The sequence below is a fragment of the Oncorhynchus gorbuscha genome, linkage group LG14 (assembly GCF_021184085.1).
Source record: "Oncorhynchus gorbuscha isolate QuinsamMale2020 ecotype Even-year linkage group LG14, OgorEven_v1.0, whole genome shotgun sequence".
Lineage (NCBI taxonomy): Eukaryota > Metazoa > Chordata > Actinopteri > Salmoniformes > Salmonidae > Oncorhynchus > Oncorhynchus gorbuscha.
In genome coordinates, this window is record NC_060186.1 from 31969257 (window position 1) to 31991469 (window position 22213).

General features: G+C 41.4%; 1 protein-coding gene and 2 long non-coding RNA genes across 3 annotated transcripts in view; all 3 read right to left on the reverse strand.

Annotated features, from left to right (window-relative positions):
- Positions 1-3419: 3419 nt before the first annotated feature.
- LOC123994793 lies at positions 3420-4588 on the reverse strand. The gene is made up of 2 exons (XR_006831722.1): positions 4474-4588; positions 3420-4154 (listed from the first exon to the last, which is right to left on the reverse strand). It is a non-coding gene; the product is annotated as an uncharacterized LOC123994793 (long non-coding RNA).
- The window catches only part of LOC123994791 (TOG array regulator of axonemal microtubules protein 2-like), a 34350-nt gene continuing 16718 nt past the window's right edge, over positions 4582-22213 (reverse strand). Inside the window, exons 5-10 of the mRNA XM_046297783.1 lie at positions 7796-7957; positions 7337-7460; positions 7033-7138; positions 6647-6881; positions 5634-5792; positions 4582-4604 (exon numbers count right to left, since the gene is read on the reverse strand). Of these exons, the coding sequence (XP_046153739.1) occupies positions 6672-6881; positions 7033-7138; positions 7337-7460; positions 7796-7957 (602 nt within the window). The 3' untranslated portion in view covers positions 4582-4604; positions 5634-5792; positions 6647-6671. The remainder of the gene's footprint in view (positions 4605-5633; positions 5793-6646; positions 6882-7032; positions 7139-7336; positions 7461-7795; positions 7958-22213) is intronic.
- LOC123994794 lies at positions 8578-10134 on the reverse strand. The gene is made up of 3 exons (XR_006831723.1): positions 10089-10134; positions 9026-9163; positions 8578-8720 (listed from the first exon to the last, which is right to left on the reverse strand). It is a non-coding gene; the product is annotated as an uncharacterized LOC123994794 (long non-coding RNA).

Here is a 22213-nt window from a genome sequence, read left to right on the forward strand (position 1 = left end):
ATGCCTTTTGGTTTGAAGAATGCTCCAGCAACCTTCCAACGGTTGATGGAGACTGTCCTGGGAGATCTGAGGGGTAGAAATGGTCTCGTGTATCTGGATGACATCATAATCTACTCCTCCTCTGTTGCGGATCATCTGCAAGACATTCAGTCCATCTTCGACAGACTAAAGGCTGCAGGTTTGACCTTGAACTTGAAGTGTCGTTTCTGTCTGCCAGAACTCAAGTTCCTTGGTCATGTGGTTAATGCTGAAGGCATCCATGCAGATCCAGCCAAAGTTGCAGCCGTGCAGGAATTCCCCATTCCCGCATCACTCAAGGCTGTTCAGCGGTTTCTGGGTATGGCTGGATGGTACCACAGGTTTGTGCCTGATTTTTCAAAGGTAGCTGAACCTCTCAACCACCTTAAGAAGAAAGGTGTGAAATTCCAATGGACCCCTGCATGCCAAGGTGCATTTGAAGCACTCAAAAACAGTCTAATTACTCCTCCAGTGCTTGGACATCCTAACCTGAATGCTCATTTCATTGTGTACACGGATGCAAGTCAAACAGGACTTGGAGCAGTCTTGGCTCAACAAACAGGACTTGGAACAGAAGAAGTTCTTGCCTATGCAAGTCGCACCCTTAATTCAGCCGAGAGGAATTATTCAACGACTGAAAGGGAGTGCCTCGCTGTGGTCTGGGCTTTGGAGAAATGGAGCTACTACTTGGAGGCAAAGATCTTCAACGTTGTCACAGACCATGCTGCTCTGCAGTGGGTTCTGGCATCAGGCAAGACCAACAGCCGTCTTATTCGCTGGTCTATCAGACTGCAGAAGTTTGACTTCATCATTGAGTATCGCAAAGGAAAACTGAACGTTGTACCAGATGCCCTTTCTTGGATTACAGAGACTGCCAATGTGTGTCCTCCCTTGTGCAGTACTTATACTACCGCTAAATGTCTGGATGATTCCTTTCCTCTGGATGATGAGAGTGTATGGAGAGCACAGCAGAAGGATGCTGCATCATGGCGATCCACAAGAGTCTGTCTGAAGAAGACTCCAAGAGTCGCTTCAATGATAAGTATAGCATAATTCAGGATAAAGTGTATCGAAAAACTCCAAGAGGAGATGGAATACACAGCACCCATTATCGCGTCTTCATTCCCTCTACATTGTGTGACCAGATAATCCAAGCTTATCATGCCAATCCCATTAGTGGCCATCTTGGAGTTTTTAAAACTTATCGAAGACTACAAGAGGTGGTTTACTGGCCAGGCATGTGGGTTGATACCCGGAAGTTTGTACAGCAATGTGAAGTCTGCCAGAAATACAAACCAGACATTGGCAGACCTGCCGGGAAAATGCAGCAGACCGTGGTGAACCATCCAAATGAAATGTTGGGAATTGACCTCATGGGACCTTTTCCTCCCAGCCGGGGGACACGGAATGAATTTTTATTGGTGGTAGTGGACTACTACACACACTGGGTGGAGTTGTTTCCCCTTTCGCAAAGCTACTGCATCAGCCATTGCTCTAATTCTGCGAAGGGAGGTTTTTACCAGATTTGGAATTCCAGACCAAATCCTCTCTGACCGAGGTCCGCAGTTCATATCAGGAATCTACAAAGAGCTCTGTACCTACTGGGGTGTAATTGCCAAGTTGACCACAGCCTATCATCCTCAGACCAACCTGACCGAGAGGGTAAACCGAACCCTGAAGGGGATGATTGCTTAATTCGTGGGGGATCAGCACACAAGGTGGGATCAGCATCTCCCTGAATTTCGCTTTGCACTGAACTCTGCCGTGCAGGAGACTTCTGGGGTCACTCCCGCCGAACTCCACCTGGGAAGACCACTAAAAGGTCCGATGGACAGGGTCTTGCAAAGTTCGAATGTTTCACCTGACTGCCCAGCATTTGATGCCGTACAACACCACCACACCTTGCTAGCCAGAGTGGAGGCCAGCAAAACCAAAGCCAAACAACGACAGCTGAGAAACTATGACAAACATAGACGAGATGTGTGTTTTCCACCCCAGTCTCGTGTCTGGGTACGTTCACATCATCTGTCAAAGGCGTCTAAGAAGTTCACTGCCAAGCTAGCTTCGAGATGGAAAGGTCCATACCGTGTAATGCAGCAGTTGGGACCAGTGAACTACTTGGTCTGTTTGGAGGACACTGGGGAAGATGTCAGGACAGTGCATGTTGTTGACCTAAAGCCCTGCTACCCTACGGCAGAAGAGCTGGATCGCAGGCAAAAGCAACACCTGCAGGACCTCTTCGTGGGGGACTCTGATGAGGACTTCCCTGGTTTTTGTGTAGCAGGAACATGAACCTGTCAAAGCCTGCATCCTCTCTGTTTCTACAGGCATAGTTTTTTCATGGGGGGAGGAGTGTGGCGAAATCTGCTCGGAGCCTTCACCGTGCGCTGCCACTTTAAGAGGGCATGAGCAGTAAGGAATGAGGAAATAAAGAGAGCTCGTTCAGCTCTTTGGGGAGGAGCTCTTGGGAGGAGCGACAGTTTGATTGTGTGTGCTGCAGACGTTTTGTTTGTTTTCAGCGTTTGTAGTTTATAAAGTATTTAACTCAATCATCGGTGTGATCGCTTTAGATCGTGGTTGTTTTTGTTTGGGACCGCGCCCGTTATGGATTGCATGGATTAGTAGCAACATTGTTGCGAAGCTTTAACAAACAAACCAACAAACCATCGGACAGTCAGACACCGGCAGGCCTGAAGACCACAGCTAAGATTTATCTTTTTCTCTCTCTTTCTCTTCACTCTCATTCCAGTGCTTTACCCTGCAACAGACTCTCTATTTTTTAAATGCACTGCCCATTGAACCATTCTTGATACACATGGGAAACGGTTGAGCATGAAAAAAACAGCAGTGTGGAAGTTCTTGACACACTTAACCCGGTGCGCCTGGACCATACCCCGTTCAAAGGCAATTAACTCAGTTGTCTTGCCGAATCACCCTCTGAATGACACACACAATCCATGTCTCAATTCTCTCAACGTTTAAAGGATATAACCCGACCCACTTTGCCAAAGCACAGCAAAGCACAGTGGTCCTTCTGTAGCTCAGTTGGTAGAGCATGGCGCTTGTAACGCCAGGGTAGTGGGTTCGATTCCCGGGACCACCCATACGTAGAATGTATGCACACATGACTGTAAGTCGCTTTGGATAAAAGCGTCTGCTAAATGGCATATACTACATACTACTACAGCCCCCACACCAATAAAGGGATATCTTCAACCACCAACTTAACATCCTGAGACAAGGTCGAGTATAGCCCACAAAGATCTCCGCCACGGCACAACCCAAGGGGGCGCGCCAACCCAGACAGGAAGATCACGTCAGTGACTCAACCTACTCAAGTGACCCACCCCTCCCAAGGACGGCATGGAAGAGCACCAGTAAGAAAAATGATATACAACATCCCCACTAAAAATGTTTAAATGCTCAGGAATTTCTACAAAATATGCACAAATTTATATAAAACATGGCTACAAACTATGAAACGAGCTCACGAATTGTAAAACGTCCACGTACCATAATATACATCCACTATACTTTTAGTTTTTGATGTTATGATGATATTTCCTGGAGGTCGGGGCCCACAGGCAGGTGCCCTGCGTGCCCATTCGGTAATCTGGCCCTGATCATCAAGTTAAACCACAGGTATTGTTGTTACACATCCTCACACTGTCTTGGAGGATAAAACTGAGACTGTAGCCAGCTTCCATTTTACCTCATTTTATTGTCCAAAGAATGTTCTCATAGTCCAGAAGTATTGGATGAAAATCCAGAATGTTGGTGCCATACAGGAGCACTGACCAATCTGCCTCCAAAAGAGGACTGCTGGTTTTGAGGATGGTGTGGAGGTCAGTGGTTGATGATCTGACCACCCCCTGAGATGGTGAGTATGGTTTCAGTAGACCACTATTGAGCTGGCAGATCAGATAGGAGCTTCGAGGAAAGGTAATTTCGTGCTTTGAATGTGGTTCATATGGCCTTATAGTGGATTCAGGACTTGGACAAGGAGTCAATGCAGTTTAAAGATACATTTACATGGGGGTTTGGATGATAATGTCAAATTTCTTAGAATGAACTAAAATATTGGAGTTTGGGGACTGGGGGGGATAATAGTCAAGTTGGGAAATATTCAGATATTCCTGTTGAAAAAGAGAAAAGACAGAAAGATATAATCTTACAGTATATTAAATTCATCCCATTGGGCAAAAACTGGTTGAATAAACGTTGTTTCCACAACAAAAAAATCTATGTGATGATGGTGAATCAAAAAAAGAAAACACAATTGGATTTTTTTCACCCACCTTTTAACAAACATTTTTGGTTGATTTCACATTTTGGTTGAGTTCCCAAATTTTATATCAAAACTAGACATTGAACTGATGTCTGTGCCCAGTGAGATTGGATTTCTGTAATCATATCAGCTCATTTGTCACACTTCTAATAATCTAGAGAATCTACCTTTCTTTGAGGTTAACCTTTGAGATGACCTCCCTCAAGGATTCTCTCTCTTTCCTTAGAGCGAATTTGTCCCACATTTTAGCAAAGTCGTCATTGGTGGCCACGTTTTCAAGATATTGCGACCATGATGCCTGTGGACAAAGATATTAATATCATCTTAAACGTGTAACATATCAAATCATTTCTGCTGTCTGTGATTAAAAACAGTACTCAATTGATGGCAACCTGAGAAAAAATAAGACATACATTAGGTAGAATTTGCAAGAGGGTCGTTTGAGTAATGCACCGCATTACCTGATCTACGAATCATCTCAACAATATAACACCTGGGTATTAACCGTTCCTTATTATGAAAATCTTAGCGAATCTGCACAGCGCTTGGCTCAGGCTGACCACTGTGATCAAGTAGGGTTGTCTTCATTAGACACCAAACAGAAGGAAGGAAACTGAACTGGACTCATTTACATTTGTAATTTTTACCCCAATTTCGTGGTATTCAATTGATAGTGACGATCTTTTCCCATCGCTGCTACTCCCGTAAGGACTCTGGAGAGGCGTAGGTCGAGAGCCGTGCATCCTCCGAAACACAACCCAGCCAAGCCGCACTGCTTCTTGACACAATGCCCGCTTAACCTGGAAGCACCAATGTGTCGGAGGAAACACCATACACCTGGTGACCGTGTCCGTGCATTGCACCCCGCCCACCACAGGAGGTCACTAGTTGGCGATGGGAGAAGAACATCCCTGCCGGCCAAACATCCCGGCTAAGCTTTTGGCTTTTTAACTTTCAAACCCACATGAGTGCCTGGACTTGGATTTTCCTATGCCACGTAGAACTTATTTGTGTTCATAATTTTTCCTTTTTGTTTTCAATTACTATTTCCCTCCAAGAGAACCTGTGGTTGTTTTGGAATACCTAAAATCTGCAATTCAATCCATGACACCCTTTAGCATAGATGCTAAAGGATGTCAGCTGACAATGTGGCTTTTAAAGTCAATTTCAATTTGTATTTGTGTAAAACACTGCAGATGTTGACTCTAGACTAAATTACCTTTAAAAGCTGCATTGTCAGCGATCTAGTGCTATAGCGAGCCATGGATTGAATCCCGGCCTTAACTGTTATGTTGAAGCAAGCTACTTTACAGGAGGAACTTCCCACCTGACTTCCTGTGCAGGGTCCACAGCCAATTTACTGACGGCAATCAAGAAACGGTCAGTGAGGCCTTTCTTCCCCGACAGGAGACGAGTCGTCCCCATGACCTCAGCCAGTCTCTCCAGGTGCTGAGCAGTGCAGCTCCTCACAGCAGCGTTACGGTGGCTGAGGAAGGAAAAACAGAGCACATCAGTTACATGTCATAGAGATACATGAGTTAGGAGATGAATGATAATGGATTGTATTGATGAAGTCTCATCGATGGATAAAAATGTTCGGTAAGGCTTTATATTAAGGTCCCTTAATATACCATTAATAAACTGTTTGTAAAGAGTTTACTTACCATTAATGAATCATTATTCCTACATTTGTAAATGTCAAGAAATCTATAAATAGTTATTTACACATTTATAAACGCTATTTTAAATGATTTGTTCATAATTTATCAGATAATTAATAAGGTGTTTGATCATAGTATGTTAACAGTTTGTAAATTATTAATAATGTACTACTAATGTACTATAAACCAGTTATAAAGGAGTTATTGTCAAGGCATTTGTTGATGGTTGATTAATGGGTTGACTCGGTTATATACATATTTATAATTGTATTTATAAATGTCACAAATGGTGTATTTATTAATGAGTGCATTTATGAATGTGAGTACATGTACTTACAAATACCTCAGTGCCTCACTAATAGCCCCTAATGTAAAGTGTTCACTATATATACTTTATAAATGTTTATACATGACTTGTTACTCCCCCAAGGCTAGCACACATCAGTAGCACACATCAGACAGTACCTCTCCACCAAAGGCTAAAAATAATCTAAGTAACGCAATGGTAAAATAAGAAGTACACAACACAAGGAAGTATAACATAACAAAAAAATGTGATTCCATTGAGGTGGAGGGGACGGTGAAGTCTAGCATTGGGGTGAGTTTGGATAATGGGATAATTCGTGGAAGTCCGGATCTACCCCTTATTGAGTGTTAATTGACCCCTCTCCCTCTTTACCTCAGCCCACCGACCAGCAGGGCATTCATGACACGGGTAGGGGTGCAGCTCTGCACCATGTGACCCAGGGCAAAGTTGGCGCCGTGCCGGATGAAGGTGTTGGCCTCGCTGGCTTTGTGGAGCAGCACGCGTGCCGTCCCTCCACCTCACTGTCCATGGCCCTCTGGAGGTGTACGTACATGTCACCCAGTGTGGCCATGGCAGCACAGGACACTGCAGAGCGCAGGTTCTTCACCTGAATCATAATAACACGCACAGGACCAGATATTAATGTTGAGCAGTACAACCCACGAACATCAGAAACATGACACAATAATTTGACTTGTTCTCCAAATGTAGCAGATTTGTGCAGATGAATGAATAGGGCAGTGAATTAATACAGCTACCTCATTTATAATGGCAAGGCAGATATCATGGAGTTTAGGCATCAGTATGTCCATGTGGTTCTGAGCCATAACACGGAGAGAGGTCAAGCCCTCGATCTTCTTCTCCCTGCAATTCAGTAAAATAAATGTAAGCATTTTCCACAACATTTTCCAAAAATCTTATAATGATGTTCATCAATTAGGACTCTGGTCTCTTAAATTCAGAAGTTTCTACGCTCTGTAGCTCAAATAGACATTTCCAAGGACACTACACTGTGCTTCCTTTAGCCTAGCTCCATTGGTCTTGTCTACAGTGAATGCTCACCAGTCATCAGAGGCAGAGTGGAGCAGCTTGAAGGTCTTAGTCAGGTCCTGCTCTGGGTTGGACAGGGGCTGCAATCTGGCCTGGTTCCTAATTTGGCTCTTTGGCTCACTGGCTGCCTTCTTGTCTATGGGTTGAAAGCAGACATCTCTCTCTCTATGAACTGTATTTATGTATGTACTCATTTCCATATCTGTTTGTAGCTTTTAACACTAGTTCATTTGAATATCATTTTAAATTTAGCACATATTTTTGGTGCTCTCCCTGCTCAGAAGCAGGGTCCAATTAGCCTTGAGTAAAGGTGATCTCACAGTGAAACAGGCAAATCAAGTGTGGAAAAATGTCTTAGCCCTGGGCTAAAGCCATTTGTGTCCCTTCCCTTCCTACTGTTTTTCTATCACCCTACCTAGCTTCATCTCCCTGTCTAATTTACATTAGTGTGAGAACATGAGAGGGACTGACCTGAGCCGGTGGCAGCCTTTGCCAGGCTAAGGAACCTTATAGGCCGAGGCTGTTTGCTCCTGGGCTTGGTAGGTGGGGGAGCAGGCCTGGGTGGGCTGTCACGCGCCTTTACCGGGGTCCCAACATCCAAGTAGTCACGGAGCTCGGCAGGGGTGTTCATATTTCTGAACATAACGCGCCAAACAAACGGAGGTATTTTGAATATAAAAAATAATGTTTATGGAACAAAAGGAACATTTGTTGTGTAACTGGGAGTCTCGTGAGTGAAAACATCCGAAGATCATCAAAGGTAAACTATGAATTTAATTGCTTTTCTGATTTTCATGACCGAGCTACTTGATGCTAAGTGTACTTAATGTTTTGTTGAGCGATCGATAAACTTACACAAACGATTGGATTGCTTTCGCTGTAAAGCATAATTTCAAAATCTGACACGACAGGTGGATTAACAAAAGGCTAAACTGTGTTTTCCTATATTGCACTTGTGATTTCATGAATATAAATATTTTTAGTAATATTTATTGAATGTAGCGCTATGCTATTCAGCACTTGTTGATGACATTAATCCCGTTAACAAGATTGTAGCCATAACAAGTTAATCCCTTCTCTTAACATGTATGGCCCCAAAACATAATCAAGCAGCTGACCAATTATGCAAGACTTTAGTTCGAAGTTAACTGAGATTAATCAACAACTGGATACATTTTTTTATTTCTAAAGTGAAACTATCCTCCGCATTGGAGTATCTCTACAAGTACAAGTTTAACCAGTACAAGTTTTCAGTTGTTTTACCGTTCCATGAAGAAGTGTGGCAGGCCTGTGAGGAAGGATCCTACAGCCATGAGGAAACAGCCCATAGCAATGAGCCTGGGCCGGTGCAGCTTCGCCCCAAAATGGCTGACGACAGCCAGGAACAGCAGGTTACCTGCAAGAAACCACAACACTACAGTAGTCAAGAATCACAAATTATAAACACAGTTTTTTTTCAACTAAAAATGGCATGTCACTTTGGATACTAGACTGCAACAACAGAGCATCAAATAAAACAATATTAGGGGTTTGACAGTAGAGTCATGGACAAAAACCAGTCAATCAATTAATAGGAACAACTATAAAACTGGACAGTATTGAGAGCAGACTCTGAGCCACACAAAAAAATGGATCATACTGTAGTCTGTATCTGGTTTTTACTACATGACTTCTCAAGAAACTCAATGTTATTGTTGATACCCATCACAAAGCTGCCGTCTATGAGTCCGATGAGAGAGCTGGACAGGTCAAAGTGTCTCTCTGAGTGATGGCACTCTTCATGTAGGTCCTTGACAGAGCTTTGGTGAAGGAGGAGAACGACAGGGCCACGATGAACTGCTGACAAACACGAGAGAGAGAACATTAGTGTGTGTTTGTCCGTGTGTATGTGCATGCGTGGATGCGTGTGCAGACAGAGTACATGTGTAGCTGAGGTGGCCTGCAATAGTAAAAAGAACAGATGCAAGTTTACGTCCGCAACGTTCTTCTGCTTTCTTTATTCTGAAGAACATTTTATCTCTCTTGTTCAATTGTCTATTTTCTTGTTAGTACTTTGAAAATATTCACATCAAACAAGTGAACACTTTAAATTACACAACAGAAATGCACTTTACCTAAAGCAGAATTAAAAAATGTTCCACAAATAACCCTGTCTTAGTGTACGGTTTCACATGAAAACCACAATGTATTCCACATTCATACAATAGAAACACATATATATGAAACCATAGATAACTGAATGTTTCTCTATATACCGCTACCTCTATAGAAAAGTGACAACAATACATTCAGCTTTAAGATAGTGGCACCTCCAGAAAATCATCTCTATCACTGTATGCACTAAAAGTTCACCAGACTGAGCGTGCTCGGCCAGTTTACCAGCTAGTGAGCACAATTTTACACAAAACAACCAATAACATCTAAAACCAACTCAGAAATCCCTAACAAATGGATTCTTGATAAAAAAAATCTCATAGACAAAATCCAGAACAAGTCAGCTACTCAGTAAACATCAGTCTCTGTGACTCGTAAATGTTTTTATTTTTTTTACCTCAGCTTGCATCAAGCTAACATATACTCTCACTCAATGTAAATCACCTTCTTCTCTCACTCAGTTCGACACAAAGCCAAAACAAAACCTTTGCTAACGTGATAATATCTGGACAAAGTTGTTAAATAGCATGTTATTACACATTTTGTATATATTTGAACGTTTGAAGTGCTGTTACATACCTGTAATAGTAAAAGTACAGACGCAGTTTACCTCTGTAATGTTCTGGTCCTTATTCTGCAGAATGGTGAGCGCTTGGCCTGAACTTGATGTTTCTCCTGCTACAACAGTACAACACCGCCATCTATTGGCCTGATGGACTGCTAACGCTAAAGTATGTAGAAAATACCATTTAGATTCATTAAGACAAATATATAAAGAAATGGGGGGATATAAATAATAAATGGGTGTCTGTTTTTAGTGACTTTGTTTTCAACCCATTACACATGCACAATCGTACATGTGCATTTTAAGTGTGTGGAACTGCAGGGCGTTTACGCAAAAACCACATGAATTTCACATGTGAACACGGAAATTGTTCCAAAAACATGTTTTCATGTAATCTTATGTGAAGATAATGTGATAACATGTAAAGCAACATGAGATTACATTAAACTACACTTGTGAAAATGTGATCACGTAGTGTTCCAAAACATGTTTTCACATGATTTCACATAAAATGTCAGTTGAAATCATGTGGTTTTTCTGTACGGGCAGGAATATAAGATGCATTTTGATGTTATGTTTGATGTTACATGATCTTGAAAATGCAATGTTCTTTGAGGTTCTTCCATGATCCTTTCCATGTATTTTCCATTTTACTTTCCCTCAGTCCTTTTCACTTTCCTTGGCAAAACAAGCTGTCTCCATCAAGACTTATTCAGCTTCTGATGTATTTTAAACCATTCAACAATATTGTTTTATAATGAAGAGTAGACCCAACTAAACTGATTATTCAAACTACACTGTACAGCTTTAGTGTGTCTGTGCATCATAGGTACAACAGTAAGCAATTCCGTTCTCAAATGTCTGTTTAATGTGAGAAGCAAAATGAAAAACACCTGTAAGACCATTACAATGCGGACTGTCATGCATTTTTACTATTACCAACAAGACAACGAAGTGATACGGGTCATGGAGACTAAAAACGGACACTTTCCTAACACCAAAAGTTCCTTCGCTGAGCGATATTGTTTACTACACTATTATGCATACAATCTAAGTCATACGTTTATTGTCATTCACACTCTTATTTTTAACCGAATAACTTTTCAAAAGTGTTCATTGTGTCAATTCAGAGCTCAGGAAAAATATTGGAATAATGTGCTTAAGGGGACTGATACTCAAGGCGCACAACAGGATAACACAACAACCACATTTTCAATTGACAATCATTACTTAAAATGGATGTGGTCGATAGATTTGTATAGGCATATATAAACAATGTATTTAACTTGTAAACCAAGGTTGGATTAGTAGGTCTAAGCAACATACACCTGGATAATCGCGTCATGAATCTGGACGGGCTCCTACGTCCTCTCATACACATTATGACATAATAAAGAGTTTAATCTTTCAAGAAATAAAGACATAGAAGCATACCCAATTAAACAGGTTCTACCCATTCCATTTCTCCATGGCAATAGAATGTAAACATCGCCTACAACTCAATTCTAAGTGCAGCATATTGGACGACTCCACAGTCATTGATCATTCGTGACATTAAGTCATTCCTGTTATCTCTAGAGCATCCCGTATATCTATTGCGCTGCATTTCTTCCCCATCTTACCATGGATAGGGTTTGGTGCATTCCGGAGTTCACTTATGGTCCCACAAAGGTAATCTTAGGAGAAATTAATTTTAGCATACTGTAAATGCCTGTGCTTAATGTGCATAACAGAGCATCATTATTTTCATTATCTTCAAAGGATTCTGTAGAAGCAGCCTTTATTTTCAGACTCTGCAGGCCTGCTGGGAGGAAACATATTACAATTAACAGGTAAGATTCATCCCACAAAAACATAAACAACAGAAAGAGAGTTGTATTTCAAGACAGTTTAGAGAAGGTGGTCATAAGAGTTCTTAATATCACTTGCAAATTGTGAGGCATGAGCAGTTGTAAAATGTTGCGAGAGGCCCTTCTGAAAGCACATGATATGGTATTTCGTGGCATGGTCACCTTACCTCATCTTGCAGAAGAAGCTTATCGTCCAATATTTGCTGCTCCAGAGTCAAGGCCAGGTCCCACCCCATGTCACCACAGAGCACATGAGCAACTGGCTGGTGTCTCAGGGCAAAAAATCCCTTAGGTAGAGGTGAGTACCACGTCAGCACTCACCTTCACTGCCATTCCCTGCCACCAGCAGCACTCCAGGAGGTGTGGGTAAAATAAAGAACAGAAAAATCAGAAGCCAGGAAATTTGAATTGCTCTGTGTTTTATTTGAAGGCTGTGGAAGGAAACAGACTAAGACAGTGTTCTCTGTGAGCACATCGTTTAGATTTGGCTTCTCCTTTTTGTTAATTTCAGCGGTCCTAAGGTCCACAGCATCGTGGAAAGAGCTGTGAGGAGCATTCTGGGCGAGCAGTCCAATGAGCCCCGTAGCAACCTGCTCAGCCCATCTCAGGTGGTGGTGGAGGTGGTGCCCAGGCTCCTCCTGGCCCTGTGGCTTCAGCCAGAGGAAGGCCATTCAGAGCACCCAATCCTTATAAGTGGGATGGCCGTAGGCATGGTGGCGGCCGTAGTGGAGAAGTTCTCCTGCATGTTAAAGGACCCTTCCCCTCACATCCCTTTCTCCCGGGCTGCTGCTTTTGACTCTGTGCGGTCGATCCTCGGGAGAATCAGTCAGTCCTTCTCCACCGATGACCTCCAGAGCCCTTTTTATATGAGCTCTGTCTGTGCCTTTGTGGCGGACGAGGTGCAGAGCTGCTTCCAGACCCCTGCAGCCACCCTACCAGTCCCCCCTGTCCTCGCGGTGGCCGTTTCCACCACACTACCAGCTGACATCCAAGCAGGTGAGTAGCAATGATAGAGAGCACTCTGACAGATGCCTGTTCTGATGACATCTTGGTGCCTTGTAGTAGTAGAGCTCATCAGGATTGCTGTTGTCACTCATAATACAGACCTGGCTTGTTCCCACCTGGAGGTTGTGGACATTACCCCTAACACATAGGCAGATCAGGCTTCTTCCCACCTGGAGGTTGTCGACATCACCCCTAACACAGAGGCAGACCTGGCTTCTTCCCACCTTGAGGTTGTGGACATCACCCCTAACACAGAGGCAGATCAGGCTTCTTCCCACCTGGAGGTTGTGGACATCACCCCTAACACAGAGGCAGATCAGGCGTCTTCCCACCTGGAAGTTGTAGACATCACCCCTAACACAGAGGCAGACCCGGCTTCTTCCCACCTAGAGGTTGTGGACATCACCCCTTATACAGATGCAGAGCCCATCTCTTCCCTCTTGGAGGTTGTGGATGTCACACCTGAAGAAAGGACTCTCACGATGGCCATCTTCGCCACTCTGCCAGCTGACATCCAAGCAGGTGAGTAACACTTAGAGAGCACTCTGACAGGTGCTGTTTGTCTTGACATCTTAGTAGAACCTTTCAACTGGCCAGTGTTTAGAAGCTACGGTTTGCATTTTTTTACATTCGGATCCTCTTTTTTCCCCTTCCAGAGGATGTTGCTGTGGTCATCCCGGATGTCACCCAACACGTCACCAAGGACGTGACACTGGATGTTCCATGCAGAGCTAGGAAAGGGGCAGTCCGGCGACTATTTTGCAGGCTTTGGAGGGCAGTGTACTGCTGCGCCTGCCACAAGGAAGAGGAGGAACAATATTAATTATTCATCAGACCTTCAAAAATGGGATTGAACCATAGACCATTAAATTATTTGTATTATAATTGGACTCAATTCTGCTTTTCTTCTAATTACTACTTAATTTCAGAAAATTTGTATAATCTTTCACTTTGCAAGTGTGGAGTAGGTTATGTAAATAGGTGGGAAACATCACAATTTTAATGCTTTTAATAATTTACTTTGTAAATTTACAAAAAAATGTATTATTTGACAACAAAAAAACGGAGGGCGCTCAACCATCGCTGAGTTGAGGTGCAACCAAAAATGTGAATCATCATAGAAAAGGAAAAAGCGCAACTCTTGATCACTATAAAAAAAAGCATTATTTTATTCAGGCAAGGTTCAAAGATTAACGTTTCGGCCTAGTCTATGATGATATGCAAGTTGTATTTGCTCTGGAAAAGGGTGACCCAGACTCACCCTGGTTCTTGAGGGTTGAAGACAGTGAAAAATGATCATTAAGTAAAATCTTGAATAAAAATCTTTAATGAACATGAATTTAAATACAATTGACTTGAGGATTATAGCAGGCAGGCTGACTTGCTAGCCATGAAGGCCCTCTGCCTCTACCTCTGTGTGGTTAATCTCAACCAAGAGGTTGTGTGGTTTGTCTTTATCTCTGGGTGTGAATCACGATGACCTCTCCCTCTGCCTGCCATTTAGCTGATCAGAAGCCTTCTGCTCTATTTTGCTCACATGAACAGGAGGTATGGCCTCTGGGGTAACCTCCTCCTCTATCTAACCCCTCTTCCACCTCCTCTTTCTGACTGTGTTTGACTGAGGTCACTCGTTCTCTCCCTGGGTGTTATATAGTTCCACCTCCTCTGTGAGTTTGGAGGGAGTTATACTGTTCCGGCTCTCTCTAAGGGTGTGCACCTTAATCTCTTTCGGTGTGTTGAGGAGTCTGAAGTTCGATCTCTAGCGATGAGTGTGGGGGCTGTCCCATGGTGGTGTCCCCCTACCTCCTAAGGAGGAGCCACTGAGACATGTGATGAGGCCAAGGAAGATTACTCTGCAAGGACGGTATAGAACACATCACAACACTGCTGCTCATTCATATTCAAACACACCTCAGAGTACGGACACAAACATGGATGCCCCCCCCCAGTGAACTTACCTGTACATATATGTATCAGAATCATACATTCGACAGCCACCTCTTCCCCCACTTGTCTTGATCACCCCCTCAAACATGTTGAGTCAATTCCAGATGCTGGAATGCTGCTGGAATGCAGGTGCAGTAGTATGTAATGATGTGATAGCATGTGTACCCCATATCCTGTGTTTGTGTTGTTTTTTAATTTTATTTAACTTTTATTTAAACACTGAGATTAAACATGTATTTTTTACAAGAGTGCCCTGTAAAAGTTGAAGTCATATTGAACAACTACCATATAGAAAACAGTTATATTTTTCTTTCATCAGACCAGAGGACATTTCTCCAAAAAGTACGATCTTTGTCCCAATGTGCAGTTGTAAACCGTAGTCTGGCTTTTTATGGTGGGTTTGGAGCAGTGGCTTCTTCCTTGCTGAGCGGCTTTTCAGGTCATGTCGATATAGGACTCGTTTTTACTGTGCATATAGATACTTTTGTACCTGTTTCCTCCAGCATCTTCACAAGGTCCTTTGCTGTTGTTCTGGGATTGATTTGCACTTTTTGCACCAAAGTACGTTCATCTCTAGGAGACCGAACGTGTCTCCTTCTTGAGTGGTATGGCGGCTGTGTGGTCCCATGGTGTTTATACTTGTGTACTATTGTTTGTACAGATGAATGTGTTACCTTCAGGCATTTGGAAATTGTTCTCAAGTATGAACCAGACTTGTGGTCTACAATTTTTGTTCTGAGGTCTTGGCTGATTTCTTTTGAGTTTGAAGGTAGGCCTTGAAATACATCCACAGGTACACCTCCAATTGACTCAAATTATGTGGTCCTTCTGTAGCTCAGTTGGTAGAGCATGGCGCTTGTAATGCCAGGGTAGTGGGTTCGATCCCCGGGATCTCCCATACGTAGAATGTATGCACACATGACTGTAAGTCGCTTTGGATAAAAGCGTCTGCTAAATGGCATATATTATTATTATTATTATATTAAAACCTTCTCTACATAGGAATTGCATACCATATTTTTCCATACATCAAAATAATACTTTATTGTCAATCAGCAATTACTTACCTAGATAAGGCCTCAACAAGGCCCCAGTTAATGGTTGAAAATAACTTATTTCAGTGCCAATGAGTTACACTGCGTGTATAAAATATTAAGAACACCTGCTCTTTCCATGACATATGCTGACCAGCTGAATCCATGTTAACGCTATAATCCCTTATGGATGTCACTAGTTACAGTGGGGCGAAAAAGTATTTAGTCAGCCACCAATTGTGCAAGTTCTCCCACTTAAAAAGATGAGAGAGGCCTGTAATTTTCATCATAGGTACACTTCAACTATGACAGACAAAATGAGAAAAAGAAATCCAGAAAATCACATTGTAGGATTTTTATGAATTTATTTGCAAATTATGGTGGAAAAAAGGTATTTGGTCACCTACAAACAAGCAAGATTTCTGGCTCTCACAGACCTGTAACTTCTTCTTTAAGAGGTTCCTCTGTCCTCCACTCGTTACCTGTATTAATGGCACTTGTTTGAACTTGTTATCAGTATAAAAGACACCTGTCCACAACCTCAAACAGTCACACTCCAAACTTCACTATGGCCAAGACCAAAGAGCTGTCAAAGGACACCAGAAACAAAATTGTAGACCTGCACCAGACTGGGTGGAATGAATCAGCAATAGGTAAGCAGCTTGGTTTGAAGAAATCAACTGTGGGAGCAATTATTAGGAAATGGAAGACATACAAGACCACTGATAATCTGCCTCGATCTGGGGCTCCACGCAAGATCTCACCCCGTGGGGTCAAAATGATTACAAGAACGGTGAGCAAAAATCCCAGAACCACACGGGGGAACCAAGTGAATGACCTGCAGAGAGCTAGGACCAAAGTAACAAAGCCTACCATCAGTAACACACTACGCCGCCAGAGACTCAAATCCTGCAGTGCCAGACGTGTCCCCCTGCTTAAGCCAGTACATGTCCAGGCCCGCCTGAAGTTTGCTAGAGAGCATTTGGATGATCCAGAAGAAGATTGGGAGAATGTCATATGGTCAGATGAAACCAAAATATAACTTTTTGGTAAAAACTCAACTCGTCGTGTTTGGAGGACAAAGAATGCTGAGTTGCATCCAAAGAACACCATACCTACTGTGAAGCATGGGGGTGGAAACATCATGCTTTGGGGCTGTTTTTCTACAAAGGGACCAGGACGACTGATCCGTGTAAAGGAAAGAATGAATGGGGCCATGTATCTTGAGATTTTGAGTGAAAACCTCCTTCCATCAGCAAGGGCATTGAAGATGAAACGTGGCTGGGTCTTTCAGCATGACAATGATCCCAAACACACCGCCCGGGTAACGAAGGAGTGGCTTCGTAAGAAGCATTTCAAGGTCTTGGAGTGGCCTAGCCAGTCTCCAGATCTCAACCCCATATAAAATCTTTGGAGGGAGTTGAAAGTCTGTGTTGCCCAGCAACAGCCCCAAAACATCACTGCTCTAGAGGAGATCTTCATGGAAGAATGGGCCAAAATACCAGCAACCGTGTGTGAAAACCTTGTGAAGACCTGTAACCTGTAAAGCTGGAGCAGCCTGCGAGGCAAGTGAGGTGTAAGTGATGCCATTGTCTGAACACACAGAGTCCCACTCCCCAGCCAAGCAGGAGCAGTCTCTGTTACACTCTGACAACAGGCTGCCATCGTACACCAGGGGACCTAGGGAACAGAGAAAATGCCTGGTAATAATGATGTTTAAATAATTGTTGCTGAACTATCATTGACAGGCACAGTGACAAAACAGCCAGGAATCCTGGCTCAGTAACAACCATACTGTATATTCCCACAAGAGGGAGCCCCGGCACAAGCCTATGTGTGTTCTGGTCTCACTCTCCCTCATATTCCACTGATCCAAACTTTTGTTTTTATCAACCCACCCACCAACCAACCAATCGGATGTCATATTTACCCGTTGTAGGACACGGTCAGACCAGCCACCTGAACGTTGTCACACTTAGTGCCAGACTGCAGAGGGAGGAGGGGGTAGGCCATGAAGGAGGTGACGAAAGACAGCTGGGCTCCAGACACAACGCCAAGCTTATACCTCTTCATTAGTAGACCTCCCAGGAATATCCCCACCACACCGACAGGTAGGTTCAACTCATCTGGAAAAGTTATACTCACAAGTCTTTAGTGCTACCGGTGTGCTGGAGTTTCATTTCCAATCATGTTCAACAAACCTACAGTGGATGGGAGAGATTTAAAAAAAAGTGTATTTAATGCCATTCAACATCAGTACTGACAGGATGGAACATTTCATTTGGAGCATGTCCAGGTTTCTATGGCTTCGTGGAGACAGGCAGCCCAATTCAGTAATTTTTTTTGAGTAATTGCTCTTTTGACCAATCAGATATGCTCTGAAAAAGAGCTGATGCGAAAATATCTAGTTATAATTTCCCATCATTATTCAACAGAATAATGAGTCCAGTTGTCTAAATAAAGAGTTATCCTTATTAGGTTTGGGAATCAAAGTAATTGAACATTGCTTTAAGGAAGCCGGTAAACTCCCCATTTTCTATTGATTCTTGAAACTTCGCAAGAATGAAAGGAATCAATTTATCATTGAATGCTTTATAAAACTCCCTTATTAAACCATAATTTCCAGGGGACCTATTGTCCTTAAGGCTTTTAATAGTCTTTTATCTCAATTTCAGATAACTCATCACAAAAATCCCTGAAATCGTTATCTTTTTTAAAATATTTTATTTTATTTTATTAACAACAAATCAATACATAAAGCACATGAGGGAACACAAGCATACATAGATTACAAACAATGGACAATCGAGCTAGGGGGTACAATATCACATTACAATTACACAAGGACCTTAAGGGACATGCATATACTTACAATTCTAACAGCTTTTTTGTTAGTAGAGCATTTAACCGTCTTAAAATACAGTTCAATTTCTTTTTGTAGGATACGAAAATGTGGTTTTCTGTTTGTAAATTTACATTTGTGTATATGAAATTTGGCAAAAGAATAATGAAATTAATTAAATAAAAATGATTCTGCTTATTTCTATTGTATGTAAAGAATCCAAACAGTACATCTCTCCACAATAGTGTAAAATCTTCATAAATGTGTTCAATTATAAACCTACTGATGTCTTGCCACAGTTTTCTTACATGCATACAATGCCAAAAAAGATGCACAACTGTTTCTGGGTGGTCATTACAAAAGGAGCAATTTGAGTTGATGTTTTCCTTAAACTTCTTCATATAGTGGTTGGCAGGATAATATTTATGAATAATTTTAAAGGAAACTTCCTTAATTTTGTTAACAAGTAGGTATGTTTGTGGCAACATCCAAACTTTTTTCCAACAGATATTATCAATAAATCAATTCCAATAAGGCATGACATAAGGTAAAGATACAACATCCTGCTGAAACAAGGATCGTAATCGCTCTCTTGTTGAATGGACCAAAAGAGAAACAAATCTTTCCTACTGATGAGTCAACAGGGTCAATAGAAGGTAGGCTCTGAGGGTCAGGTCTTGACATGTTCCTGAATAACATAGCAACACCTGAGGGAATGGCATCTAAAACAATTGCAAAATCTTTAGGTGTTACAGGGACCTTGTAAAGTGATAAGAATTCTTTATAACTGAGTAAAAGACCCTCTGCATTTACCAGTTGGCTCACCAATAGGATATTATTTCTGAACCAATATTCTAAAAACAGAGAGGTATTTTTATACAATATATCCCGATTATTCCATATATAATATCTGTGTGGAGAAAAATTGTGTTTATAAATTAAGGACCATGACAAGAAAACCTGCCGATGAAAAGCAGAAAGTTTCACTGGAACTTTGTCAATATTATAATTGCAAAACAACATGAAGTTAAGGCCACCAAAAGTAGAGAAGACATGATGAGGAATAAAATTCCAGATAGAAGTGGGTCTTCTTAGGAATTGTTTTATCCAATTGATCTTGAAAGTATTATTTAAAGTAGTAAAATCCAGAAAATTCAGTCCACCATTCTCATAAGTGTTCATTACAACAGTTTTCCTAATGTAATGGGTACGGTTTCTCCAAAGAAAGTTGAAAAGCATCTGGTCTATCTCCTTGCTTATTTTACGGTCAAGATATAAAGATAGAGCACCATATGTTAGTCTAGAGATACCTTCAGCCTTGGTTATTAGGACTTTAAAGATAAATCCCTCTGTAGCCATTGATTTAGTTTCTTCTGGGTTTTTTTAATAAGAGGGTTAAATTTAGTAAGCCTCTAGACTTCTGATCCTTTGTAATGGTTATGCCTAAATATGTAAGTTCTTCTTTTACTGGAATACCATAATATGAAGGTGTCACACAATCTTTGACAGCCATGAGTTCACATTTCTTAATGTTAAGATATAGACCAGACGCTTTGGAAAAGGATTGTATCACATTGATCGATATGGGAATTTGGTTAGCGTCTTTCAGAAAAAGTGTAGTATCGTCAGCCAGCTGGCTTATAATAATTTCTTTACCAGCTATGGAAATACCTTGTACAGGACTATTATTTAAAGAATTTGCAAGAAGTTGGGTGATTAATAAAAACAGGTACGGAGAGATAGGACAACCTTGCCTAATTCCTCTCTTTAACTCAAATCTAGGTGAGGTGCCATATTTCAATTTGATAGAGCTGTTACCATTTGCATAGAGAGTCTTAATAGCCTTACAGAAAAAATCCCCAAAGCCAAGTCTCTCAAGGGAGTGGAAGAGAAACTGATGCTCTACTGTGTCAAATGCTTTATAAAAATCTAAAAATAATATGAAGCTATCCTCAGTTATTAGGTCTGAGTAGTCAAGTATGTCTAATACTAGTCTGACATTGTTAGAAATATGTCTGTTCCTCATGAAGCAAGACTGTGTTTCATCAATGATTGCATCCAGAACTTCTTTAATTATTTTTGCAAGTAGTGAGGCTAATATCTTATAGTCATTATTAAGAAGACAAATTGGACGCCAGTTATCGATGAGCAGCACTTCTTTTTTAGGCTTAGGTATCAGTGTTATTAACCCCTGACTCATTGTAGGAGGGAGAACATTGTTTTTAATACTCTCTAAAAAGACTTCGAATAGGAAGGGAGCTACTTGTTCAGAAAATAATTTGTAAAATTCTGATGTAATTCCATCAACACCTGGTGATGTATTGTTCTTTAGATGTTTGATAGACTCTATAATCTCTTCAACTTTGATGGGTTCATCACACTGTTTAGATTCTATATCACTGATAGAGTGAACATTATTCAGTGAGTTAAAAAACATATCTGTGGATTCCTGACAGTACGTAGAGCTATACAATTTTCTGTAAAAAATTGCTGCAGTATTTAGCGATTCATTTTTGGTCATCTGTAATAACACCATCAATGTTTAACTTATGGATAGTGTTATTTTTAGAGTGAAATTTCTCAAGTCTAAAGAAATAGGATGAATTCTGTTCTCCCTCCTCAATCCATTTTTTCCTAGATCTAATAAAGGCTCCTTCTGCTTTTAATTTATATATATTATCCAGTTTATTTTGTAACTCAATTAGTTCCATCTTCTCCTCCCCCAAGAGGTCAGCTGGGGACCTCTGAGAAAGGGAAGTTATCTTAATGATCACCTTTTCCTCCTCAGCTCTTCTGGTCTTAGCAAGATTACTACCATATTTTCTAAGATATTTGGACACCTCAAATTTAAAGAGCTCCCAGTTCTTGCAATAAGATTTTTCTTCACAAGCCCTTTCCCAAAAGTGTGAGAGCAGATCTTTAACCTCAAATGTAACTATATCATTATTTAATAATGAGTTATTTAGCTTCCAGTAGGATGCTCTACCAAGGTTTGTATCAGGGGTAAATATGTTGATATCAATGTAAATAGCCATATGGTCTGTGAGGGGAGTAGTACAAATATTTGTAGTAACACACTCACTATCAATACATTTGGATATAAGCCAAAAATCTATTCTGGATTGTCTGGAGCCTGTTTTGTTACTCCAAGTGAATGATCTGTCGGCCGGAAACCTCTCTCTCCATATATCAGTAAGATCAAACTTTTCCATAAAAAGTATTAAACCCAAATTCTGATTGGTTGGCCTACCTGGGGGCCACCTATCAGTTGAATTATCTATTGTAATGTTAAAGTCCCCTCCTATCAATAATAACGAATTGGGAAATTTAGATAACCAATGAAGTATATGTTTCTCTATAGATTCAAGCAACTCATCATTCTCATGTTTGGTGTTGTACCCGTAGAAGTTTACAGTAATGAGTGTAATGTCATTGTAACTGATCACAATACAAATAAAGTGACCAAAGGGGTCACATTCCGAGTGTAGAATA